Source organism: Paroedura picta, chromosome 1, assembly GCF_049243985.1.
Source record: "Paroedura picta isolate Pp20150507F chromosome 1, Ppicta_v3.0, whole genome shotgun sequence".
In the NCBI taxonomy this organism is placed as follows: Eukaryota; Metazoa; Chordata; class Lepidosauria; order Squamata; family Gekkonidae; genus Paroedura; species Paroedura picta.
Window position 1 is genome coordinate 3,966,669 of NC_135369.1, and position 26,926 is coordinate 3,993,594.

Consider the following 26,926-nt stretch of genomic DNA (forward strand, 5'->3'; position numbering starts at 1 on the left):
GATGAAATTAATGCAAAAGAAATTCGGTCTAAACATTCGGAAGAAGTTCCTGACAGTTAGAGTGGTTTCTCAGTGGAACAGGCTTCCTCGGGAGGTGGTGTGTTCTCCATCTCTGGAGATTTTTAAACAGAGGCTGGAGAGCCATCTGACGAAGAGGCTGATTCTGTGAAGGCTCAAGGGGGTGGCAGGTGACAGTGGATGAGCGAGAGGGTTGTGAGTGTCCTGCACAGTGCAGGGGGTTGGACTAGATGACCCAGGAGGTCCCTTCCAACTCTGTGATTCTACGATTCTATGATGGGGTCATGTGTGAAAGCCACTAGGGTTTTTTTCCACTTCCCCCTTTATCCTGCTCTGCATGGTTCTAGTGCAATTGAATGATGGACCCTTGCAAACCAGTAGTGTCCGAGTGATTGTTGGATGATGGTAAACTGGATTTGCTGCTGGTCAGGTCTTGGGGCTCAGAATCCAGTGAGCTAGATCTCTCTGATCAGGTTTCTTCAAGGAGGGAACAGGAGACAGAGTCTCTTCCTAGGGTAGCTTTGGGACCGACCCCTGTCCAGGAAGGGCATTGTCCCAATTGCCTGGACTTATGCGAGTTCCTTCCTGCCTCTATCAGCAGGCTCTGCACTCCAGATTTGTAGCTTTGGATGACACTTCTCTGAGAAGGCAAGATGGCAGCTTTTGAGAGGTTGCCAAGAACATGGCGGATGGCCACAGATGGGCCCACTCCTCCATTGTCCCTGGAGGACAATCTTTTGGTGTCTCCTACAGGGGGCACCTCCACTTTTGAACCCTCCTTTGGAGACCCCTGCTGGATGGAAGGTGAGGAAGCATGGTCTCCATAACCCACAATCGTGTCAGAGTCTTCTTTTGTATCAGACGTCTCCTCTTGAGCAATGGTCTTCTTGGGCAGACAGGAGTCCAGCTCATCTGGCTTCTCTTGGGGTCACCGCCCTTCCTCTTCACCATCGCTGCATCTGTGGTCAACTCTACTGTGTCGTGACCCATGGAGTGTTCTCTCAGAAGGTCATCTTCTGCACCAGCAGAACTAAGTCCCAGGCAGCAGGGACTTAACCAAAGTCAATTTTATTGGAAGGCACTTACAGCGGGAAGCATCAGTGGAAGTCCATCACAGAACAAGGAAATTGATGAAGACACCAGACAAAGGACGAATGGGGCAGATATAGGCTCGTATCCCTCCCATAGCAATGCACGGGGAAATAATTTCCCACGGAAGAGTGTTTGATCTCAGACGAAACCTGAACTGAGCCAAACAAAAATTCCTTGAACTGAACCAGCTGCTCTGAACGTTCTCCTGCTTCCGGCTGGAAGCTGTCTGTTTTGCATTCTCCCACTGCCACCGCTTGGCACTGCTTGACCCTCCAGTCCTGTGTCCAGCACTTATGGCTGTGGCCCATCCAAGCACCCTGCTTCCCTCCCAGGAAACCTGTCCTGCTTGGGTCTAGACGGCCCAAACAGCCAAAGCGAACTGGTGAAATTTCAAGCAAGGAACTTCCCATAAATGTCAATTCGGGGCTATGAACTGGGCCAAGTTCGTGATGAATTCTGGCTCTTGAAGCGGTTTGTGCCCATTTCTCCCTCTATGCAATGCCTGATTTTGGCCCCATTCCTTGGCGCATTAAGAAGGGAAAAGCTTGACTGGCTAGAACATAAATCTTGTTTATTACTTCTTAGGAAAAGGGGCTTATTATCTCAATTTTCTATCCCAGGAGGGTGTGTAAGCACCGACTTTACGACTCACTGGGGGTGGATGGAAGGTGAGGAGACAGACTCTCCCTCCACCCCACCTTGTCGCTCACTCCCTCCTCCATCAGCCTGTATATAAGCTCCCTTCTGGGTTGGTGTGAGGCCAATTGTATCTTTCAACTGAGGACCGTGGAGGCCCAGACTGCAGAGATGTCTGTAGAGCAGCAGAAAGTCAAGGATTTGCAGACATGGAAGGGATCGGGCCCACAATTGCCAAGCAAAGGTAAAAAAAGGGGTCCTCAACAGGGGTAGAGGGTAGGGACCAGCAACTGAGGCTGAAGTGTCGTGTCATACTCCGCTGGGGAAGAAGAAGAGTTGGGTTTGATCCCCTACTGGTCTCTCTTAATTGCCTTTCCTTCCTCTCCCCATAGCAGGTGCCTTGTGAGGCAGGTGGAGCTGAGAGAGCTCTAAGAGAACTGGGACTGGCCCAAGGTCTCCCAGAAGCTTTCAGGTAGAAGAGGAGTGGGGGATCGAACCTGGTTCTCCAGATTAGAGTTTGCCACTCTTGGCCACTACACCACACTGCTGGAGAGCTTCTTGGAGGCTTTGCCTGATTTTCATTGGCACAGACAGATGCTTGAGGTCCCTTCCTGGGCCATCTTTAGCATGACACCCTAGGCAATGGAGCGCCAGAAGGACCCTGGCACCAGCACCAAAGACTAAGGTAGCTTCATGTTTCGGTGAGGGATTGTGGCTCAGTGGTGTAGCATCTACTTTGATTGCAGAAGAACCTGGCTCCAATCCTGGCCCTCTCCAGTTAGGAGAATCATGAGAAAAGAACAAGAGTCCAGTAGCATCTGGAGTATGTCCAGAAGAGGGCAACAAAGACGGTGAGGGGTTTGGAGACCAAGTTGTCTGAGGAAAGGTTGGAGGAGCTTGGTCTGCTTAGCCTGGAGAGGAGATGACTGAGAGGGGATTTGATAACCATCTTCAAGTATTTAAAAGGCTGCCCTGTAGAGGATGGAGGAGAGTTGCTCTCTCTTGCCCCAGAGCGACAGACCAGATCCAATGGGATGAAATTAATTCAAAAGAAATTTCATCTAAACATTTGGGAGAAGTTTCTGACATAGAGCGGTTTCTCAGGGGAACAGGCTTCCTCGGGAGGTGGTGGGTTCTCCTTCTTTGGAAGTTTTTAAGAGGAGGCTGGATAGTCATCTGGCAGAGAGGTTGATTTTATGAACTTAGACAGATGGTGAGTGGGGTGGGCAGGAAGGGATGTGCCAGGGTTTGTCTCTTGTGGCCCCTCTTTAGAGACCCAGGGAATTGCTGAGTGCCACTGTGGGATGGTAGATGAATTCCCTTCAGGCTGGGCTGGATTCTAGAGATATTTGGTGTCACGGGGAATCACTTGGGCATGAAATTGGGGTCACTGTGGATCAGATAACTGTGAGTTCCTGCATTGTGCATTGGATTGGACTGGCTAACCATCAGTGCTCTGTGTAAGCAGGACCCAACTGTATAATTTGGCAAAATTCAGTGTGTCATTTTAATACTGTGGTGTTTGGGAAGACACCGGTACAAAAGTCTATCCCTATTAAGGAAATGAGCTTTAGTAAGTCACAATATCCTAAATTAAAGACTGTGCTACTGATTTTTTTTTAACCTCAGAATTGTCATCTCCTCTTTTCACCTGACCTTTCCTTGTCTGTTAAATAAAATAGTTTATTCTGCTGGACCTTTGCAATATATCAAGGGCCATTCAGAAGCGTTTTGTGAGACCGGAGGCTAGACTGGATGGACCCTCACTAGTCTGAACCAGCTGGGCTCTTTTTTTGAAGGCCTTGAGTTGACCTCTCTGCTCAATTGTTAGATCTCCTGAGAGACAGGTTGGCCACTATGTGAGACAGGATGCTAGACTAGATGGACTATTGGTCTGATCCTGCAGGGCAATTCTTAAATTGTTATGCTTTTTTTTTTTTTTGAAATAACAGGAGTCCCTCTTTTCTCCCCCCTCCCCTCTTAAATGTCATAGGGGCCGGTGGCTGTGAAACCGGGCATGGGTATGCAACCCCTCTGGATGCCATAAGAGGTAAGTTTGTTTCACCACCGTGTTTGCTTGAGCCTCAGCTGAAAGGGGCTTTCTAGAGAAGGGGGTCCCCAGCCTTTCTGAGCCAACAGTCCTGTGGAAACCAGACACAACATGGTGAAGCCAGCCACAAAATGGCTGCTGCAGGAGGTGGAGCTAGTCACAAAATGGCTGCCACTGGAGGTGGAACTAGCCACAACATGGCTGCTGCATCTTACTGTCAATCATACAGTAAATATCTTTGTGCTGTGCTGGCAGCTGCTGCCAAACTCACAGCCAATTGGAAGCCTTGCTGGGCAGAATCCTTACTTGGCCCTGCCCACTTTCTAAAAGCACTTGGTGCGCACAAGGAAAGGTGTCAACAGGTGCCATGGCATCTGTGGGCACCTGTCATGAACCCTGGTTCATGCCCCCTCCTCTTGCTTCGGCCTCCTGGTCTCCTCCAGGCCAGTTGTCATAAAAACATAAATCCCTTTGCTGGTTCCTGGCTGCCTCTGCATTCCAAAGCTGCCCTTAGCTGGGTTTCCTTATCTCCCTCGCTTTCTTGTGACCTTGCCAGTCTCACTGGAGACTCAACAGGAGTACCTGTTTAGATCAAAGCTGGACCATCTGGCTCTGCTGGGAAGTTCTGTAATTCTTTTGCAAATGTACCTTTCCCGCCATCCCGGTCCCTCTTGCTCCCTCCCATGCTTGGTCCCCCCTATAAGTATACCCTAATGTATCTTTGTCTCTGCCAAGGCATTTGCTCACCGAGTCTTGGCACGTACTAGTTGTTGTATTGTTCTGTTTCATAAAGACTTTCCTTTGGAACTTCACTCTACCTGAGATCTTGGAAGCTCCTTTATCACAGACTTTGCTCTGCTTCCTGACAGCACCTCACTGGGGACTCCTGTTCTAGAGAGCACCCTTCTTCCCACAATGCAGCTGTTCTGGAGTGGGTTCAGGAAAGCTGTTCCCTGGCATCAGCTCCTTCGGCAGCGTTTTATCTTCTTGCCTCAAGGAGAAAAAGCAGACATTTCAGTTGTCTCCTGCCTGGGGTTTGAGGGAACATAAAAATTCCTGAAATCAGCTCTGCTGTCTCATAAAAGAGGATCCTGCAGTCAAAATTCCTGACACTTTGATAGCTCTCCTGGAAATCTTCCCGGCGATTCCAAAAGAGGTTCTTCAGCTGTGCAGTTTCAGCCAGTTGACACTGGCCAAAGGAGGCCCATCTCGTGTTCCTCTAAGGGAATCAGCCAGTGGCCCTTGGTTTTAGTTAGGGAAACTATGTTGAACATAGAGCCAGATGCGAGTCCAGCAGGACTTTAGAGAGGATGGGGTATAGCAAGACCCGTTCTCATTTGATCTTGCAAAATAAGGAGGGTCGGTACTTGAATGAGAGACCACCAAGGGAGATGTTGCAGTGAAAGGTGATGGCCAACCACCTCCTCTTAACTTGGAAAGCCTATGGCAGCCTTTTTCAATCTTTAGACCATTGAGGAGCTCTTGAAATAATTTTTCAGACTTCAAGGAGCCCCGGAAGTGATGTCAGCTGGCCATAACCCTGGAAGTGACATCACTACCCATCCCCTTAGCCCTCCTTTTTCTCCCTCCCCTTACTTTTACTACTACCACGGTGGCTCTGAGAAGTAGGAGCTGAGAAGACAGCCTAGAGCCCCTCCCCATATCACACCACTTCAGAGCTCCCACGGACCCCTTTCAAAGCTCCCTTACCTGCACCTGCCTACCCTACCTGCAGGAGAGATAGCACCTTGAATCAAGGAAGCCATTGTTTCTCCGTCCCATCGCTTCATTCCTAAATGTCTTCTTTGCTTCCAAGGTCCCAGAGAGAAACTTATGTATGTTGCTTGCGTCTTAACTCGCACCTGCACCCAACAGCCCGACTACCTGGCTACGGTGGATGTAGATCCAGAATCTCCAACTTATTGCAAGGTTATGACTATAGCTCTTTTCATTGGGGAATGTTTTGCGGGATGTTTAAGATCTTGTTCGATCTCAAAAGCTAAGCTCTTGCCTTGACTTGGATATCCCAAATTAGCCCGATCTCATCAGATTGTGAGAGCTCAGCAGGGTCAGCCCTGCTTAATACTTGGAATTGAGACCCTCAAGGAAGTCTAGGGTTGCTATGCAGAAGACAATGGCAGATCAACTCTGAATGTCTCTGCCCTGACCTGGATCGGCCAGGCTAGCCAGATATTATCAGATATTGGAAGCTAAGCCTGGTTGACCCTGCTTAGTACATGGATGGGAGACCACCAAGAAAGTGTGAGGTTGTCTCTCATCTGGGAAATCCCATGAGGAATCATCATAAGTTGACTGCAACTCAACAGCAGTTTCCACCACCAATAGTGGACACAAGTATCTCCCTTGCTTTGTCAGTGCTTCTACTGAGTTCTCAAGGGGGACCTCTCAGATGTCTCCAAGACAGTCAGAAACAAGGTCTAAAGGGGCCGATGTGGGGTGCCCTCTGTGTTTGGAAGTCCTCAGTGTGAACATTGGATGTTCTGTCGAACTTCCTGAGCCTGTATCCATTGATGGCCCTGTCCACACTATTTAATTCATCAGATCCTTCTTCGAACCGCTGAACGCCAACGGTGGTGGTGGAACTTTCCACCAAGTTACAGCAAACCTGGGGATTTTCACAGCAAGAGAAGTTCAGAGGCAGTCTGTCATTGCCAGCCTCTGCGTAGCAACCTTGGCCTTCCTTTTTCTGTGGCTGTGGCAGGATGGAATTTTGAAGGAGAAGAAGAACTGATTTTAATCCCCCCTTTTCACTGCATGGAGGAGTCTCAAAGCAGCTTACAATCACCTTCCCTTCCTCTCCCCACAACAGACACCCTGTGAGGGAGGGGAGGCTGAGAGAGCTCTGAGATTACTGAAGAAGAAGAAGAGTTGGTTCTTATATGCCGCTTTACCCAAAGGAGTCTCAAAGTGCCTTCCAATCGCCTTCCCTTTCCTCTCCCCACAACAGACACCCTGTGAGGGAGGGGAGGCTGAGAGAGCCCTGAGATTACTGAAGAAGAAGAAGAGTTGGTTCTTAGATGCCGCTTTTCTCTACCCGAAGGAGTCTCAAAGCAGCTTCCAATCACCTTCCCTTCCTCTCCCCACAACAGACACCCTGTGAGGGAGGGGAGGCTGAGAGAGCTCTGAGATTACTGAAGAAGAAGAAGAGTTGGTTCTTATATGCCGCTTTACCCAAAGGAGTCTCAAAGTGGCTTCCAATCGCCTTCCCTTTCCTCTCCCCACAACAGACACCCTGTGAGGGAGGGGAGGCTGAGAGAGCCCTGAGATTACTGAAGAAGAAGAAGAAGAGGAGGAGTTGGTTCTTAGATGCTGCTTTTCTCTACTGAAGGAGTCTCAAAGGGGCTTCCAGTCGCCTTCCCATTCCTCTCCCCACAACAGACACCCTGTGGGGTGGGTGAGGCTGAGAGAGCCCTGAGAACTGTGTCTGGCCCCAGGTCACCCAGTTGGCTACCTGTGGAGGTGTGGGGAATCAATCCTTGTTCTCCAAATTAAAGCCCACTGCTCTCAACTACTATACCATGCCGAAGAGAGGAAGAACCATTCCATTCATGAAATAATTGTTTATCAGGAGCTACTAAATAACTAAATAGGTCTCATCCTCTGTGGTAGGACCTTTGTAGTAACTGGCTGGCTGCCGTGAGAGTCAGGATGGTAGGCTAGATCAGGAGTAGTCAACCTGTGGTCCTCCAGATGTCCATGGACTACAATTTCCATGAGCCCCTGCCAGCGTTTGCTGGCAGGGGCTCATGGGAATTGTAGTCCATGGACATCTGGAGGACCACAGGTTGACTACCCCTGGGCTAGATGTTCCACTGGTCCAATATAGCAAGGCTCTTCTGATGTTCTTAGGAAGGTCTCAGTTTCTCTGCCCTGTTGTTGGACCTCCAAAGGAATGGCTGGTCACTGAGTAGAGTTTTCGCCAGCATCCCTTCCAAAAAAGATGAACCCCTGAAAGGTGCAGATGGCATTGCTAGCACGGCAGTCTGAGCAATGGGACATACCCAGAAACAATCTTGCACTAGTCACGATGCACTGAAATTTGTAATGCCACGTCGGTTGCTTTGATGGTTGCTCAGTCAGTGGATGAGATAAGAGAGAAAAAGAAAATTAGCCTGGTTCTGTGCAGGGCGTGGTGCATGGTGTATGTAGGCCACACTTATCTTTGTAAACCAGTGTCTTCTTGCTGCTATGATTAAGTAGTGCAGGAATCTGCTTTGCATGCAGAAAGTCCCTGATTCAGTCCCTGATGCCTCCAGTTATAAGGCCCTGAGGTCTCAGGCAGATCTTTTTGGGCCCATGCAGTGCCAACTGTGCAGCCTCAATCTGCCTCAGGGCCATGCAGGGAAGGGAGAGAGGGATTAACCCTTCCAACTCCACTTGGTTGAGTTTTTTTTTTATTTAAAAAAACATCCTCCCTGCGTGTTTAGCAATCTGGATGAGAAAAGGCCATGTCTTTTTCCAAACTTGAATTCCTTCCTCCCATCTACTAAGAAGAAAGCAAGGAGTCCAGTTGTGAATAGGAAAACAAGACAAGAGGTTAAATTCCCTCTCCCTTCCCTGCTTACCTGGAGACAAGTTTGCATTTTGTGGACAGAACCAGTTGGGTGCCCTTCATCCTGGCTCTTCAGCCTCTCAGATTAAAGGTGTTGGGAGAGACGTTTTTTCTGCCCAAAACCCCCAAGAGCTCCAGTGCTCAGCTTTGTAGGCCTGATCAGATGGGAGCGGGGGTCTTGTTGAGCCTGCAGTCACCTTTGGAAACCTGACAGTGTGTGTGGGGTGTGTGTGTGTGGGTGCACAGCCACAATATGGCTGCCACAGTCTACTTTCTGTCGCACAGTGAAGATCCTTGTGCTGTGGTGTCCGCTGCTGCCAAAACAATGTTTCCCCAAATCTGTGATGCCAATTAAATCTCCAGTGGCCAATCAGAAACCTTGCTGGGCAAAATCTCTACCTAGATCCAGCCTCTTTCTGAAAACCGGCAGGTGCTGGGAAAGGGCATAGTCATATAAATTTTATGGTTCATAGCCAAAGGCCATGACAATATATGTATAATATCTGATGCAACAATAAAACAGTATAAACAAAGCTAGGGAAATAAACCAGCTCCCAGTAAATACCAAGCACTAAAAGGTTAAAAATATTAACTTCCTGATGAGGTAAGTTTGGCTCAGTGTTTCCTTGCAGCCACAAAAAACAGTGACAAATTGTAACAAACCCAAAGCATTCATATATGATGACCAAAAGACCAATTTATCTGTGTCAGTTTGGTATAATGGGTAAGAGCAGTGACCTCTAATCTGATGAACTGGGTTTGTTACTTACTCCTGCTCCACATGCAGCCCACTAGGCGACCTTGGGCTTGTCGCAGCGCTGATAGAGCTCACAGAGCGGTTCTTCCAGAGCTCTCTCAGCCCCATCTAACTCACAGGATGTGTTGTGGGGAGAAGAAGTGGAGGAGATTGTAAGCTGCTTTGACACTCTTTGGGGAAGTGAAAAGTGGAATATAAAAAACAATCTCCTCCTCTCCCCCCTCCCCCCCAAAGGTCTTAGTTAAGAATTTAGTCCTTGGTTCCAAATCTATCTATCTATCTATCTATCTATCTATCTATCTATCTATCTATCTATCTATCTATCTATCTATCTATCTATCTATCTATCTATCCATCTATCCATCTATCCATCTATCCATCTATCCATCTATCCATCTATCCATCTATCCATCTATCCATCCATCCATCCATCCATCCATCCATCCATCCATCCATCCATCCATCCATCCATCCATCCATCCATCCATCCATCCTTCCTTCCTTCCTTCCTTCCTTCCTTCCTTCCTTCCTTCCTTCCTTCCTTCCTTCCTTCCTTCCTTCCTTCCTTCCTTCCTTCCTTCCTTCCTTCCTTCCTTCCTTCCTTCCTTCCTTCCTTCCTTCCTTCCTTCCTTCCTTTCTTTCTTTCTTTCTTTCTTTCTTTCTTTCTTTCTTTCTTTCTTTCTTTCTTTCTTTCTTTCTATACCACTCTCCCCAGAGGCTCAGGGCGGTTTACATAGAACATATGAACAATACATGAAACAATCTATAACATATGAATACCCGTACAATAATATTAATAACTAAGGGCTGTAGCAGTATAACAATAGAACAATAGAACAGTATAAACAATGCAACAATGCAACAGTACAAACAGGTCCAGAATGCTCTGGTGGGGTTCTGGGAGGGAGGGGGGTGAGCAGGGGTCCTTCAGTCACTGTTGGTTATTCCTCGTCTCAAACAAATGTCTGGCGGAAAATGCTGCCTTCTGCACTTGAATCGTTCCAGTTGTCAATCTCCTCTCTCCTTTCTGATTGATCGGGGGGGGGGGGATGTGCCCATACCTGTTGGCACCTTTTACTTTTACCTCGCTTCCTGTGCAGCCCCCTGTGGTGGAGAGATGCAGAGCGGGAAGCAGAGGTTGTGTGAAGCTCCAGCCAGCAGCACAAGCCAGCAGCCTTGCAATTCGAGAGGGCTTTATTTCCTGCCTTTTGTTCCCCAACAGCTCTACAGCCAGAGCAAGCTGGGGTAGGGGGAAGCACCAAAGGAGCACATATGGTGGTGCAGCCAGGCTGGGAAGAGGAGGGAGGGGATGAAAGAAAATTCCAAAAGTGAAACACCTGTACAGGGCAGGAATGGGCTTTCAGAGTGCTTTTCTCCAGCAAAGCAGATAATATGCACTCTCAGATATCCCAGGAGAAAGGTGATGTCACTGCAGAGTTGAACTGGGATGTTGCGGTTGGATTAATTAGACCGACAGTTATCAGACTAGAAATCGGATCAGGTGCTGATTGCTTATTTGAATTTGAGCTGATGGAGGACAAAAAGCTCAGTGCAGATAAGTCCCTGGATTGGAGATGCGCTAATTTACCACCTTAATCCACAGGTGATCCACCGTCTACCCATGCCTTACATCAATGACGAACTCCACTGGTTTGGTTGGCACAGCGCCAGTAGCTGTCCTGGGGACACCACCAAGAAGCATAACAAACTGATCCTTCCTTGTTTTGGCTCCTCTCGCACTTATGTGGTAGACACAGAGGCTGACCAGAGAGCTCCCTGCCTCCAGAAGGTACGTAAATATTGGAAAAGCACAAACTAGTATAGGGATTGGGAGGAGCTAGAGGAAGAGAATTTGGGGGAGGGGTTTGGTGGCACTGTGAAAATTTCTGCATTGGCCTGTAAGAAGTGTTTGGAATTTTATTTCAGAACAGTTCAGGGTAGTGACTGGAGTGTCATTCCCTGATCCGAGATATCCAGGTTTAAAACAGTGCTCATGCCGTGGAAGCTCACTGGGTGATCTTGGCCAGTCTCCTTCTTAGCCTATCCTACCTTACTGGGTTGTTGTGCATATAAAATGGGGAGGGGAGAATGATGTAAGCTGCTGTTTGCCACTTATACATATATGTCTTATAGATACAGTGGAACAAAATTTGAGTTCAATTACATTAATAGAATCATAGAGTTCGAAGGCACATCCAGGGGTTCATCTAGTCCAACCCTCTGCAGAACACTGGATATTCACAACTACTTGCTCACCACAGTGACCCCAATTCGATGCTCAGATCATGTCCCCACCAACCAGAATTGCTGGCAGTCCCAACATTGGGTGGACTGGGAAATACTCCGGAAGATAGAGACAGAATTCAACGAGATCTGAACACAATGGAAAAATGGGCAAATGAGAACAAGATGCAATTTAATAAAGATAAGTGTAAAGTTCTGCATCTGGGTCAGAAAAATGAAAAGCATGCCTACTGGATGGGGGATACGCTTCTAGGTAACACTGTGTGTGAACGAGACCTTGGGGTACTTGTGGATTGTAAACTAAACATGAGCAGGCAGTGTGATGCAGCGGTAAAAGAGTTGGAAGGGGCTATACAGGCCATCCCATTGGCTGCAGAGGAAAGGACACGCAGTAATGGGTTTAAACTACAAATACAATGATATAGGCTAGATATCAGGAAAAAATTTTTCACAGTCAGAGTAGTTCAGCAGTGGAATAGGCTGCCTAAGGAGGTGGTGAGCTCCCCCTCACTGGCAGTCTTCAAGCTAAGGCTGGATACACACTTTTCTTGGATGCTTTAGGATGCTTTGGGCTGATCCTGCGTTGAGCAGGGGGTTGGACTAGATGGCCTCTGTGGCCCCTTCCAACTCTGTGATTCTATAATTCTATTCAGGCTATAATCTGGGGGTAAGCTTTTGAGAGCCAGACCTCAATATCTGATAGATACTGGTGGATTTGAGGGTAGCTTTGACCCTTGAAAGGTTGTGCCCTGGAAATCTGATTGGCCTCTGGTTTTTACTGGACTAGAATCTAGGTTTTCTTCTGCCGACCAGCATGGCTACCCTCCTGAAACTGTTTACATGGCTTCAGACTCCTAGGTTATGTGGTACATAACCGAGATGCACCAAGCGCCAGTGTAATTTCATGACAGATGTTCTTTCCTTCCCCTCCACAGGTGATTGAGGCAAGAGAAGTTTTCAGGAAATGCAACCTGGCTTTCCTTCTCACCCCTCACTTCCTGGGCTGTGGGGAACTCGTGGCCAGTGCTATAGGGGACCCGTGTGGCAACGGAAGAGGTATTTCATGAAATTGATGCCAGTGTTGAATCTTGGCTGAGGGTGATCTAGGTCAGGGGTCCCCAGTGTGGTGTCTGTGGGAGCCTGAATGCTCATGGATAACTTTTCTGAAGTCTGCCTAGTGCTTTGAGGAAGTAATTGTAGCCAGGTGGGGCTTTTGCTCAGCAAGGTTTTTGATTGGCCCCTGGAGATTTGATGGGCTATGCAGATTTTTTAAAAATATACATTCCTTTGGCATCAGCTGCCCCCATAGCACAGGGATTAAGTTGTGGCAGCCATTTTGTGGCAGCCATTTTGTGGCAGCCATTTTGTTGCTGTGACCATCAGGCTGTGTCAGAATTCGGAATGTGTCCCCAGATGTTGCCCCCCGTGGCCTAGACAAACAACAAATTACGTGGTGAAAAGTGGATCCGTCTATCTGTTGCTCAGTTAAGGGAATTCTTTAAAATTAACACCTTCTGTTAATTTTATTTCTTTTTCTTAATTGATGCTAATGGGGAACAGAAAAAGGAGAAGAATACAAAACATGCACAAGAAAAGATCGCTCAAAAGCTTATGCCCAGAATGAAACTTTGTTCTGCTACCCTCAGTACCCAAAGTGGGCAACCCGCAATAGCAACAGCGACAACACTAGGAAGGATGGATTCAAAGTTTAAACTCTAACAACAGCAGCACCCCAACAGGAACCTATCACAACAAGCAGTGCCACAACAGCAGCAACAACAGTGGCAAACCAAAGCGGGGAACCCCCGCTGCAAAAACAACACCGAATTAAATCTTTAAAAAACTGTAAAGACCTACAGCACCCCAAGAAGAAAAAGCAAACAAACAGTGCTGACCCCCAGGCCACAACAGCACTCAATCAGAAATAAAAGAAGAAACAGACACAAGGAAAAGTGAAACCCAAGCACCCCAAGGCGGCCCAGACCCCACCCCACCCCACCCACCGAAACCGAAATAATAGGTTGGGTTAAAAACAAGAGGCGAAGTCAGGTAAAGTCTGAGTAAAAGTGAAAAGAGGAAGAAGAAAAGTGAGAAGGCAAGAGGGAAAAAAGATCAGTAGTCCCTCAGTCAAATCGTTCGATGTCTTCTCCAGCAATGAAGATTCTCCAGCAGCAGCAGCCAGCCAGCCAGCCAGCCAGCCAGGCCCAGTATACTCTCTGGGAGTCAGACGTAAAGAGTCTCCTCTATCAGAGCAGCCACCAACAACAGAAGCAAGCAAGAAGATCCTCCAGCTTTATATACCCTCTTGGCCATGCAAAGAAGATTTTTAAGAAGGAAAATCCTTCTGTGATTGGCCAAGAAATGTCCCCCCCCCAAAAAAAAACTTGCCTTCCTATTGGCTAACTCCTCCCCCAGATTCCTCACCCCTCTCACTTCAGACGGCCGCTTCGGCTCTGTCTTTTAATAGGAATTTCTGCTTCAGACCGTATTTGGTCGATCTGTCTCTGAAGCAGCCCTGGAGCAGTCCGAAGTCCCAGTGCCCAGTGACAACCTTTCCAATACTGAACGACTACAATCATGTGCCATCTTGGAAGCCACTTGACAGCCTGAGCTCACACATTTAATTTGAAAGCACTAAACATTTTGAGCCTCTTGTGGCGCAAGGTGGTAAGGCAGCAGTAATGCAGTCTGAAAGCTCTGCCCATGAGGCTGGGAGTTCGATCCCAGCAGCCGGCTCAAGGTCGACTCAGCCTTCCATCCTTCCGAGGTCGGTAAAATGAGTACCCAGCTTGCTTGCTGGGGGGGTAAACGGTAATGACCGGGGAAGGCACTGGCAAACCACCCCATATTGAGTCTGCCATGAAAACGCTAGAGGGGGTCACCCCAAGGGTCAGACATTACCCGGTACTTGCACAGGGGATACCTTTACCTTTAACCATTTTGTTCAGGGCGTGATCTTCTTTTAAGGTGAACTGATAAATCCCCTAAAAACAGCAGCCATGATATCTATGCAATTGCCTGTGCATGGACAACTAATTTGTTTGGGATTCTTTTGCTTGCCTTTTCACCCCAACCCTGGGCAAGAAGTTCAGGATGGGGGCGCATGTTTTTGAGAACAGATCTTGTTCTTCTTCCAGGTGGTTTTGTCCTTCTGGATGCGGAGACCTTTGAAGTGAAGGGGACCTGGGAGAGACCCGATCAACCGAAACTTATAGGATGCGATTTCGATTTCCAGCCAAAGCATAATGTCTTGATAAGCACCGGATCAGGGATACCGAAATTCTTTATCACTGAGTACAACCCAAATGACTTGGGGAAAGGTAAGACTTCATGTGACGAAACGCTTGCCTTGCTATTTCAATGGGAAAGTTTTTCTTCTGGGCTGGGGATAGAGAGGGGAGGGGCTGCTAAGCCCCTGTTCACCTTCCCTTTCACCTGTGAATTGACCTTGCCAGGAAGAAGGTCCTTGGAATGGGGGGAGGGGGAAGGAGAAGAGCAATATGTATCAGTCTTCAACTGTCATGTCATAGAATCATAGAATCATAGAGTTGGAAGGGGCCATACAGGCTATAGAATCATAGAATCATAGAATCATAGAGTTGGAAGGGGCCATACAGGCTATAGAATCATAGAATCATAGAATCATAGAATCATAGAATCATAGAATCATAGAGTTGGAAGGGGCCATACAGGCTATAGAATCATAGAATCATAGAGTTAGAAGGGGCCATACAGGCTATAGAATCATAGAATCATAGAGTTGGAAGGGGCCATACAGGCTATAGAATCATAGAAATAGAGTTGGAAGGGGCCATACAGGCCATCTAGTCCAACCCCCTGCTCAACGCAGGATCAGCCCAAAGCATCCTAAAGCAATGTCGAACCGGTGGCTGAGAATAAGATGGAGTCTGGCCCAGCAGGATCTTGGCCGTGCCTGATCTGGACACAAGCCTAGACTATTGAGGGGTGCCACTGGTTTTTGGGACAGAATGCCATAACATAAGGCAGGGTCCTGACATACGTAACACTTTTTCCACCTTCAGGACGGTATAACCGTTACTTGAACGTCTGGGATTTGACTGGCCGCTGCCTTCTCCAGTCGATCGATTTAGGGGAAGATGCTGCCCCCATGATAGTCCGGTTCCTGCACAACCCTGACTCAGCACATGGATTTGTGGTCTGCATGCTCCAGGGATCCGTCCATCACTTCTACAAGACACAGGTGAACCTTGGCAAACGGGTGTGCATGTCCATTCTCAAACGGGTTTTCTTGCTTGAAGCCAAGGGAGGAGTGGTGGGAAGTCCCATTTCCTCAGGTTCACTGGTGCTAAGGATTTCACTGCCTACCTTAACATAGAATCATAGAATCACAGAGTTGGAAGAGACTTCATGGATCATCTAGTCCAACCCTCTGCACTGTGCAGGACACTCACAACCCTCTCGCTCATCCACTGTCACCTGCCACCCCCTTGAGCCTTCACAGAATCAGCCTCTCCGTCAGATGGCTCTCCAGCCTCTGTTTAGAAATCTCCAAAGATGGAGAACCCACCACCTCCCGAGGAAGCCTGTTCCCCTGAGAAACCGCTCTAACTAATCTTTAGCTTGTACCAGAGGTCATAACTATGGATCTGCAGTGTGGTGCCCAGCACCTGTCCTGGTGCCCAGTAATTGTTTTAAGCAAGTGGGCAGGGTGAGGCCTGTTTCTGCACCAGGGATATTGTTCTGATTTGCATTTTTAAAGCATTGAGATTTATGTCCATTTCCACACTGAAATTTGCCTCTTTGGCAAACCCGAATTGCTCCCTCATATGCCCCGGAGCAGTGATTCTCAACCCCAGGGTCACGACCCCATTTGGGATCGCCTGGCCCGAACCTGGGTTGCCATGGTGGCGACAGTGGGTGGCAGTGGTGGCGGACAGAGCCAGGTGGTGGTGGCGGGCGGAAGTGGGTGGAGGCGGGTGGAGGGATGGCACTGGCCACCTCCATGCCACTTCCCGTTTGTTGTGTGCCTGTGTACACGCATGTATGCACTCGCACATGCATCCCCTCACATGCTGCCCCGCATGTGTGCGCGCCCTGCCCTCCACTGCCGCTGCCGCAGTTGGGGTCGTGGCATGGTAGCGGTTGAGAACTGCTGCATGGGAATCCCCAGGAAACTGGTCTTCAGTTTTTAAAGCTGGGACTTATGGGGTTTAATTTGTGGTTGCCAGTGTGGAAATAGAGCCTCTTGTGGCGCAGAGTGGTAAGGCAGCAGACATGCAGTCTGAAAGCTCTGCCCATGAGGCTGGGAGTTCAATCCCAGCAGCTGGCTCAAGGTTGACTCAGCTTTCCATCCTTCCGAGGTCGGTAAAATGAATACCCAGCTTGCTGCTGGGGGGTAAACGGTAATGACTGGGGAAGGCACTGGCAAACCACCCCGTATTGAGTCTGCCATGAAAACGCTGGAGGGCGTCACCCCAAGGGTCAGACATGACGCGGTGCTTGCACAGGGGATATCTTTACCTTTTAATGTGGAAATGGGTGCATTTTGGGTTTTTATTACGGACTGTAGTCTATATTGCTGTGTCAAGTATATTGCAAGATGGGCCATGTAAATTTGTCTGCAGTTGTAGAAATGAGCAAGTGTCCAACAGAGCCTCACAAACTAGCATACAATTGAAGCAGGGCATGAGCTTTCAACCTCACTTCTTGTGGCAGGTATGAAGTTTTGAGCTCACTTATTAAAATATAGCTACAACGCAAGACCATGTGTCCTTACATTGCAGAAGAAGTGAGCTGTGACTCACGAGAGCTTATATAGAATTGCTTTAAGATGCTTTGGGCTGATCCTGCATTGAGCAGGGGGTTGGACTAGATGGCCTCTATGGCCCTTCCAGCTCTATGATTCTATAGCTACGGGCTCTTTTTCTTTTCCATGGCAAGCAGAATCCTACTGGTGTCATTTTTGTACCCCTTAATGTGCTGTGTGAATACTTACACTATGCTCCATTTCTTTCTGGTGGTTTGTAATCTGCCTTGTGTCCCTGTGAAAAAAAGTTAATAATCAGACGGTCTATATTTCTTCTGCAGGACGGATGTTGGACAGCAGAGAAAGTGATCCAGATTCCGAACAAGAGAGTGTCCGGGTGGTTATTCCCTGAAATGCAAGGTCAGTCAACAGGGTGGAGGTCGGGATTGTTCTGCATGCAAGCCCTGCTCTTTGCAAACTGCAGTTGGTTTTAGGAAATTCTTTTGTTAGCTTTGTGGAGATAGGCACTGGCGCCCCCTCCTGGAACAGCAAATAATCTGGCTTGTGTCATTCTGGTTTTTGTCTCTTTGTGGGGAATGTTGGTGGTTGTTGTTGTTGTTGTTGTTGTTGTTGTTGTTGTTATTATTATTATTATTATTATTATTATTATTATTATTATATTAGATTTATTTCCCGCCACTCCCTACAGGCTCGTGGCGGGTAACAGTAGTCTTAAAATCCCCCTTTATACCCCCCGCTAAAAGACTTAAGAGCCTCTTGTGGCGCAGAGTGGTAAGGCAGCAGACATGCAGTCTGAAAGCTCTGCCTATGAGGCTGGGAGTTCGATCCCAGCAGCCGGCTCAAGGTTGACTCAGCCTTCCATCCTTCCGAGGTCGGTCAAATGAGGACCCAGCTTGCTTGCTGGGGGGTAAACGGTAATGACTGGGGAAGGCACTGGCAAACCACCCCGTATTGAGTCTGCCGTGAAAACGCTGGAGGGCGTCACCCCAAGGGTCAGACATGACTCGGTGCTTGCATAGGGGATACCTTTACCTTTTTACCTTAAAAGACTATAAAAATAGCCAACACGGCAGAAAATACCACTCTCCCCTACCCGAACAAGGGCATTGGGGGATGGAGGGTGATGATGAACTCCGTTTTACAGGCCCTGCGGAACGCTGACAGCTCCTGCAGGGCCCGCAGGTCACCCGGGAGCTCATTCCACCAGGTAGGGGCCAGGACAGAGAAAGCCCTGGCCCTGGTTGAGGCTTGGCACACTTCTCTGGGGCCGGGAATGACCAATAGGTTTGCATCCACAGTGAGCCACTTTTGCTCTTCCTCTGGCTTCCCAACTCAAGTGGTGATTTTTGGACCCTCCACATGCTATTATCTTCCAATTATCACTTTCCAGGCACTCCCCCAATTTTCTCCAACTTTTCCCTGCTTGGATATGCTTCCTCTGGCAAGAACGTCATGTCTTTTGGACCTCCAGCCCACAATGGCACCATTTCCATGTGGTCAGCCCTTTCTGGCCACCAATTCCCCTTCTTTGCCACCCGTGGGCTTTTGACTGGCTTTTGAAGATAATTGACAGTTGCGATATTGTTTTGGCATTATAATGCTATAGCGATATAGCAGCTAGCAATTTTGTAAAAGATCGCAGTGCTCCAGGGGAAGGAATGATAGCCACAAGGGGAAGAAAATATGTAAAAAAAACCAGTCTGGACATTATCAATATGTCTTCATTCTAGTTTCGTAAACTTCTAGGTGGGGCCTGGAGCCCTGCAATTACAACTGAAGTCCTGACCACAGAGGTGTTGTGAGAATGGCTGCTGGGGTGGGTGATTCTATGGCTTTATATTATTATTATTATTATTATTATTATTATTATTATTATTATTATTATTATTATTATTATTATTATTATTATTATTATTATATTTATATTTATACCCCGCCTCCCCCCGAAGGCTCGAGGCGGCTTACATAACCCCGTCCCCTAAAACCATAAAATGACAATAAAAACCGATAATTTACAGTAATGGCAACAGCGATGGCGTAATCTACTCATTTGCTCTCCGCATCCTCAACTACGGCGGGGTTGACGCTCTCTATCGCCAGTTTGTGAGGGGGGGGCTGATCTTCTTTCCGCCCGGCCTCAGTTATAAGCCTGGCGGAAGAGCTCCGTCTTACAGGCCCTGCGGAATCTCACTGAGGTCCCTCCCATACCTAAATCATGCCCTCTCCAAGCTCCACCCCCAAATCACCAAGAATTTCCCAACCCATATTGGGCAGCCCTACATCTTTCAGTGTGGCATTGTGTGCAGAACACAGAATCAATGCAGTGGTTCTTGGTTTTTAAAATGGACTCATTTAAGTTTAAAAGATTCAAGCATCCAAAAAGAAACTTGTCTAAGTGCTTACCTTCCCACTAACTGACTACAAAACCCATCATGAGGTGGGTTTTTTCATACTTGCCCTTGAAAAGGAAAAGTCATAAATATCCCCCCCCCTTTTCTCCTCCAGCCTTTAGCAGCTACATTGTCATTTCCTTGGACAACCGGTTCCTGTACTTGAGCTGCTTCATACATGGCGATGTCCGTCAGTACGACATCACTGACCCTCATTGCCCCAGGCTGGTTGGCCAGGTAAGTGTCTTCATTCAAGGGTCCTTCTCTCTCTGGTGGGAGAGGCAGGCATAAGAGGTTGCACATCAAAGTCAAAATATTCTGGGATCAGATCAGATGACATCCCATGGCTCAATCTTTGAACATTTACACTTGACATGTAGAAGGTTCAGTCCCTGGCATTTCTAGGTAAAAGGACCAGTCAGGAGGTGACATGAAAGGCCTCTGCCTGAAAACCTGGAGGGCTTCTGCCAGTCAGAGTAGATAATACTGACCATGATGGATTGATTATATGATTCAGTATGTGGCAACTTCAAGGGCCATTCCGCACAAGTTCAAAGTAGCAGAAGGCTTGCAAATGGTAAACGCTACTAATTTGCCATTCCTCATGACGTCGCATTAATCTGTAACAGTCTTGCTACACTAGAGCTAAAATCGCTTCATTGTAGCGATTTCCGGTGAATCCAGAAAAGTGGATTCACCCTCAGAAAATCGCTACACTCCTGCCAGCAACCTGCAACACTAGCGAAAAAGACCTGTGCGTTCTTAATCTGGTGGCTGCAACAAAGTCCCTCCCCCTGGCTCTCTCCTCCGAACTTCCGGCGAAGCGATCGCCATTTTTTTTCCCCATGGAGCGAGCGGGGAAATCAACGAACCAGCGAGGCTTCATTCACCCAGCGAGGCTTCTCCGGCTACAGTCCCTCCACAGAAGTGCTTTAAAGCTCCCCTAAGTCCCCAAGCACAACACAGCCCCATATTTGCAAGTTCCTTTTATTATTGGCCGAAAATCGCACCCGTGTGTGGGGGGGATTTTTTTTCCGGAGCATGATAACAACCGCCCATTGGCTGTTCGTTTGATTGATGGCCAGGGGCGGGAACAAGCACGGAAAAAATCGCTTCCTTTCTAGCGATTCCTGCGAGACCGGAAACCTGTGCGGAACAAATGAAACGCTACTGGATTCCACTACAAAGGCAGGTATGCGCAACGCCGAGATTCCACTATTTAAAATAGCGTTTCCGCTTTGTGGAACCAATTGGCAACATTGGTCCTTGTGCGGAAAGGCCCCAAGTTTTGGTGAGGGGCAGTGGCTCCTCTTGGCATGCAGAAGGTCCCCAATTCTATTTCAGGCTTGCCCAGTTCTAAATTCCAGCCAGTAGGTGTGGTGAAAGACCTCTGCCTGAAATCCCAGAAAGCCTTTTCCAGTCTTAGTAGACAAGAGTGAAAAGGTCTGATTCAGTTTAAGACAGCTTCATGTCTTCCTGTTCTGACGATACTTTCTACCGAATCAGATCTTCGATCCGTCATTGTCTAAGAGTTGGCAACCAATGTGGCAGTTGAAAAACGCTGGCTGGCGATTATGTAATGGGGGCCAGATGCGAATCGCATTTTGCCCTTGCTAAGGAACTCCAGAAAGGAAACATTCTTAATGGACTAAGTCTCAGCAGTCTGGTGAAGATTTAGCTTAATCATTTGAAAGGATTGCTTTTCAAGTTTGGATTGCAAAGGAGTGCAGGATCGAACCCTGTGCGGAAAGGCTGAGGGACTTGGGAATGTGTAGCCTGGAGAAGACAGAGGTGGAGAGGGGACAGGGTGGCTCCCTTGAAGTATTTGAAAGGTTGTCACTTGGAGGAGGGAAGGGAAAGGTTCCTGTGGGCAGCAGAGGAGAAGAACAACAGGAATGGCTTTAAACTACGTGGAGGACAATACCGGGTAGGTAACAGGGGGAAAAAATCTTCACACTCACAGTAGTTCAGCAGTGGAATGGGTGGGACTAGATGGCCTGCATGGCCCCTTCCCCCTCTAGGATTCTAGGAGTCTAGTTCAGCAGGGGAAGGGGCTGCCTAAGGAGGTGGGGAGCTCCCCCTCACTGGCCGTCTTCAAGCAGCGGCTGCACAGATCCTTCTCCTGGATGCTTGAGGCTGATCCTGCATTGAGCAGGGGGTGGACTAGATGGTCTCCATGGCCCCTTCCCACTCTAGGATTCTAGGAGTCTAGTTCAGCCGTGGAAGGGGCTGCCTAAGGAGGTGGTGAGCTCCCCCTCACTGGCAGTCTTCAAGCAAAGGTTGGATACACACTTTTCTTGGATGCTTTAGGATGCTTAGGGCTGATCCTGTGTAGAGCAGGGGGTTGGACTAGATGGCCTGAATGGCCCCTTCCCACTCTATGATTCTATGATTCTAGGATCCTGTGAGTCTAGTTCAACCATGAAATAGGCTGCCTAAGGAGGTGGGGAGCTCCCCTTCACTGGTGGTCTTCAAGCAGCGACTGGAGAGTGTCTTCTCCTGGATATCTTAGGCTGATCCTGCATTGACTAGGGGGTGGGACTAGATGGTCTCTACGTCCCTTCCGATACTATGATTCTTGGGAAAACACCACGTCTAGTGGAAAGGAATTACTAGATCCAACACCTTTTCTTCATTCTCATGTTTATAATTTTGGCACCTGTATTCTTTCAGGTTTTTCTTCATCCTGCCCATGTCAGTTTGCAAAATTTGATGTCACATTGCTGCGTGTGCAGCAAATTTACCAGCAGTTTTAAAGTGCAGGGAAATATGCTAGATGTACAGTGATGTTATACTGAATCCACCACCAGATTGAGCAAAACCCATGAAGAAAAGTAAAAAGCCTGAAGCAACAGGGAGAACCGTGTGATTAAAATGAGAACCCAGAAGAGCCCCTCCCTGGTCTTGATTGGAATCCTTTTAACCCTTTCCTGCCCCCTGAACCAAAATGGCGAGATGCTATTAATATGCCACTCTACATACAATTATCACAGTATCTTGCAGATGGCGCCTCTGACGTGTTTGCTCTTGAATCTGACCTATCCTCTCCTTTTGGGGGTGGTGGGGGGCTCTTTGTGTGCTCACAGATCTTTGTGGGGGGCAGCATTCCAAAATGCGGGGTGGTCACCGTGCTTGAAGATCAAGAGCTGGACTGCCAACCTGATCCTTTAATCATCCAGGTGAGTAAATTGGAAATGGGGGGGGGGGAAGGAGAGAGCGAGGGCTGCTTGGGAAGTTTACCAACTCCAGCTAAGAAAATAGCTGGAGATTTGGGGATGGAGACTGGGAAGAATGCAATGAGATGCCAGCATGATGCTGGCAGGGGCTCATGGGATTTGTAGTCCATGGATATCTGGAGCGCCACCATTTGCCCCCCCCCCCTTCTCTAGGACTTCCATATGATGTCTGTCTAGGAGTTAACAGTATTGCCATTGCTTGGCCCTGTGCCAAGACCCTAATATTTCTTGGAGGTCTCCCATCCAACTACTAGCCAGAACTGACCTGATCTGTCCTGGGCCCTGTGTTGCTCAAGATATTCATAAATGATTTGGATGCAAGAATAGAGGGGGTCTTCATTAAGTCTGCAGATGATACTAAACTGAAAGTTACAGCAAACACACCAGAAGACAGAATCAGGATACAGGATGATCTTCACAGACTACAAAACTGGGATAAAAGGAATAAAATGAATTTTAATAGTGAAAAATGTAAGGTTCTTGATTTAGGTAGGAAAAATCAAATGCATCACTATAGGATGGGCAAGAGTTGTCTTGGAGGTAATACATGTGAAAAGGATACGGCACTGGTCAGACCACACCTGGAGTACTGTGTGCAGTTCTGGAGGCCTCACTTCAAGAAGGACATCGATAAAATTGAAAGGGTACAGAGGAGAGCGACCAAGATGATCTGGGGCCAAGGGACCAAGCCCTATGAAGATAGGTTGAGGGACTTGGGAATGTTCAGCCTGGAGAAAAGGAGGTTGAGAGGGGACATGATAGCCCTCTTTAAGTATTTGAAAGGTTGTCACTTGGAGGAGGGCAGGATGCTGTTTCTGCTGGCTGCAGAGGAGAGGACACGCAGTAATGGGTTTAAACTTCAAGTACAACGATATAGGCTAGATATCAGGAAAAAGTTTTTCACAGTCAGAGTAGTTCAGCAGTGGAATAGGCTGCCTAAGGAGGTGGTGAGCTCCCCCTCACTGGAAGTCTTCAAGCAAAGGTTGGATACATGCTTTAGGATGCTTAGGGCTAATCCTGCGTTGAGCAGGGGGTTGGACTAGATGGCCTGTATGGCCCCTTCCAACTCTATGATTCTATGATTCTATGATTCTATGATTCTATGATTCTATGATTCTATGATTCTATGATTCTATGATTCTATGATTCTATGATTCTATGATTCTATGATATGGGGGTCTTAGTAGACCAGACACTGAAGAACTGTAGTGCCGCTTTACTCTACTCTGGTAAGATCTCACCTGGGCACCACAACTGAAGAAAGACAAGCTGGAGGAGGGCTATGAAAGACAAGTCCAGAGGAGGGCTATGAAGATGGTGAGAGGTTTGGAAACCAAGACGTATGAGGAAAGATTGAGGGAGCTTGGTCTGTTTAGCCTGGAGAGAAGGCGACTAGGAGGTGATAGGACAACCATCTTCAAATACTTGAAGGGCTTTCAGAGAGAAGATGGATCAGAGTTGCCTCAGAGGGTCAGGCCAGAACCAATGCTTTGAAATTAATTCAAAAGAATTTTTGACTAAAAACCCGGAAGAAGTTCCTGACAGATAAATAGCTTCCTCAGTGGAACAGGATTCCTCAGGAGGTGGTGGGCTCTCCTAATTTGGAAGTTTTTAAGCAGAGGCTAGATAGTGATCTCACAGAAATGCTGATTTTATGAATTTAGGTAGATTGTGAGTGGGTGGGCAGGAAGGGATGTGCCAAGGTTTGTCTCTTGTGGCCCTTCCTTGCATAACCAGGGAATTGCTAATTGTTCCTGTGGGATGGGAGGCGAATTCCCTCCAGGCCAGGCTGGATTCTGGAGAATTTTAGCGAGGGGAGATTGCTTGGGTATGACATTGGGGTCACTGTGGGTGGGCAGGCCATTGTGAGTTCCTGCAAAGTGCAGGGGGCTGAACTAGTGACTCTGGAGGTCCCTCCGAACTCTATGATTCTATGATCCTGTTTAGCTTCCAAGATCTGATGAGATTGGGACCTGAACTGTCCAGGTCAGAGCTCCTCCTTGATGGGCTCCTACAAATACAGAAGTTGACTTGGGTCCCAAAATCCCCAGTCTCCTTTCCCGAGGAGCCCCTGCCCAAATCAATTGCTGGTGATGAGTACATAGCTGAACTTCACAGTACCAGAAACTCCGGCAAGTCCTAAGAGCCGAAAACGTGACACGCAGTCTTTCCTAGCGTTGCTATCTGCATCTCTTCGACCTTCCTCCTTTTCCCTCCATCTTTTAGGGAAGAAGAGTCTATGGGGGACCCTTCATGCTTCAGCTCAGCTTGGATGGCAAAAGACTTTATGTTACCAACGGTGTGTATACTCCATGGGACAAGCAGTTTTACCCTGAGGTGATCAGGTGAGAAACTTTTCCCCCTATTCCTGCAGCCGGCCGTCTGCCCTCTTCATTCCCTGCTTGTTCACCCGGACTCTTGTTTCCTTCCTTCTCCAGGGAAGGCTCCGTCATGCTGCAGATAGACGTGGACACGGAATGCGGAGGCCTGTTCTTGAACGAAGACTTCCTGGTTGATTTCGGAAAGGAACCCTGTGGGCCGGCCCGGGCAAAGGATCTTCACTACCCTGGGGGAGACTGTACCTCCAACATCCGGATCTAGCTGGGGAGCCTGCTGGCCTGTTCCAGCGCTGGCTTTGGGAGAGGGCACATGGTGGCTTGGGGTTCTTCTATCCTCATCTGATTGTTTCATAAAACACACATTTGTGCTGATTTGTGGCATGGAAGCTTTCTAAGGTTGCCAACTGTAGATTGGGAAATTTGGGTTGGAGCCTGTAGAGGGAGCTCAGCAAGGATTTGACAACATTCTAGGACTTGCATTTCTCCTAGACTCTCTGGTAAACCATAGAGTCCATCAACCACAGTTACCGTTTCCTTCAGGGGAACTGATCTCTGAAGTGTGGAGAAAGCTTGTAATTCTGGGGTGGCAACCCTCAATGTTGGGTTTATTTCAGGAGTCAATGGATTCAGTCTCCTGAAAATGGAAATCACTCAGTATGCTGACCTGTCAAGGGCTCTTGGTTCTATGCAATACTGCTCTTCATGCAATTCACATGTGGCTTCATTGGAATGAGAAAAAAAAAAGTTTCGAGTCACAGCTGTGTCAGAAGGAAAACCAGGGCAATAAAAGGTTTTCTTCCACACCACTTGGATGTCTGTGACTTTTTCCATTTTCAACTGGCTCTCTCTTATGAAGAACAGCCTTGGCTGAGACCAGGGCTCATTCCGCACATGTAGGATAATGCGCTTTCAAAGAGCTTTGGCGACTGGATTTTCCTCTCCGGAAATCAGGAGCATCTTACTTATATTGTGGTGTATAAACTGCCCCTCTCCAAAAAAAATGGTGCCAGGGTGGCGTACAGCAGTATAAGAATGCAAAATTTTCAAAGGGGTAGTCATCTTTCTGATATGGCCTCTCATGTCCAAGGCTGCCTGGATTCTGTGAACTGGGTATTCGTTGCAGAGTTCAGCCCATGGGGGAAGCTCCACCTCCAGAACTTCTAAATGGAGACTAGGTCGATTAGGAAAAACACAGGATCCTGATCCAGGTGCTAGATCTGCAGATGGAAATCAAGGCAAGTCTACTTTTTAAAAACTCAGAAGAAAAAAAAAAGAAACCACAAGGCAATGTGGTGTAATCGTCCTCTCTTTTAATTAATGAAAGTCAAAATAAAGCGTCAAAATAAAGCGTCCTCTCTCTATTAATGAAAGTCAAAATAAAGTGTCAACTGAAATGGGATCCTAGGTTAAATAACCCGCTTTTCGTCTGTCTTTTTTTTTTGTTAATAATATTTTTATTTTTGTTGTATATATAGTACAGAAAGAAAGAGAGAAAGAAACAACCAGCTGAGCTAGTAATTATTGATACATGTAAAGGTATAGTCTGTTATTATCTTAAAGAAAAGAGAGAAAAAAAGAGAGAGAAAATAGCCAAGTAATTAATACTTATAAGGGTACAATCTATTATTTTCCCAAAGAATATACAGTCAGTTCCCATTGTATATCGGCTTTAACTTAAAGGTTACTGCTGCCTTTCCTAAGAGAGACCAAGTAATTGCTCCACTGTTCATCACATTCTTCAGGTGGTCGCAAAAGGTGAAATTGTGTTCTTTTCCATGATGTATCTGCTGGCAGGTCTTGGAATGTTAGTGTTTCTATCTTATCAGGTCGCACAGAGATATC

At 47.6% G+C, this 26,926-nt stretch overlaps 1 protein-coding gene across 1 annotated transcript; it reads left to right on the forward strand.

Annotated features, from left to right (window-relative positions):
• The first annotated feature begins 1,885 nt into the window (after positions 1-1,885).
• LOC143829268 (methanethiol oxidase-like) lies at positions 1,886-25,890 on the forward strand. Its single transcript, XM_077319864.1, has 12 exons — positions 1,886-1,990; positions 3,740-3,796; positions 5,613-5,725; positions 10,730-10,915; positions 12,306-12,426; positions 14,508-14,690; positions 15,414-15,592; positions 17,440-17,518; positions 19,625-19,746; positions 22,596-22,688; positions 24,972-25,090; positions 25,184-25,890. Exons 1-12 carry the CDS (start codon positions 1,918-1,920, stop codon positions 25,344-25,346), a joined length of 1,488 nt encoding a protein of 495 aa, XP_077175979.1. The 5' UTR covers positions 1,886-1,917; the 3' UTR covers positions 25,347-25,890.
• The last annotated feature ends 1,036 nt before the right edge of the window (positions 25,891-26,926 follow it).

Coding starts and splice junctions, on each gene's coding strand:
- LOC143829268 (XM_077319864.1), top strand. CDS start 1,918: ATGTCTGTAGAGCAGCAGAAAGTCAAGGATTTGCAGACATGGAAGGGA. Junction 19,747..22,595: donor GCCCCAGGCTGGTTGGCCAG/GTAAGTGTCTTC, acceptor GTGTGCTCACAG/ATCTTTGTGGGGGGCAGCAT. Junction 22,689..24,971: donor CTGATCCTTTAATCATCCAG/GTGAGTAAATTG, acceptor TCCATCTTTTAG/GGAAGAAGAGTCTATGGGGG.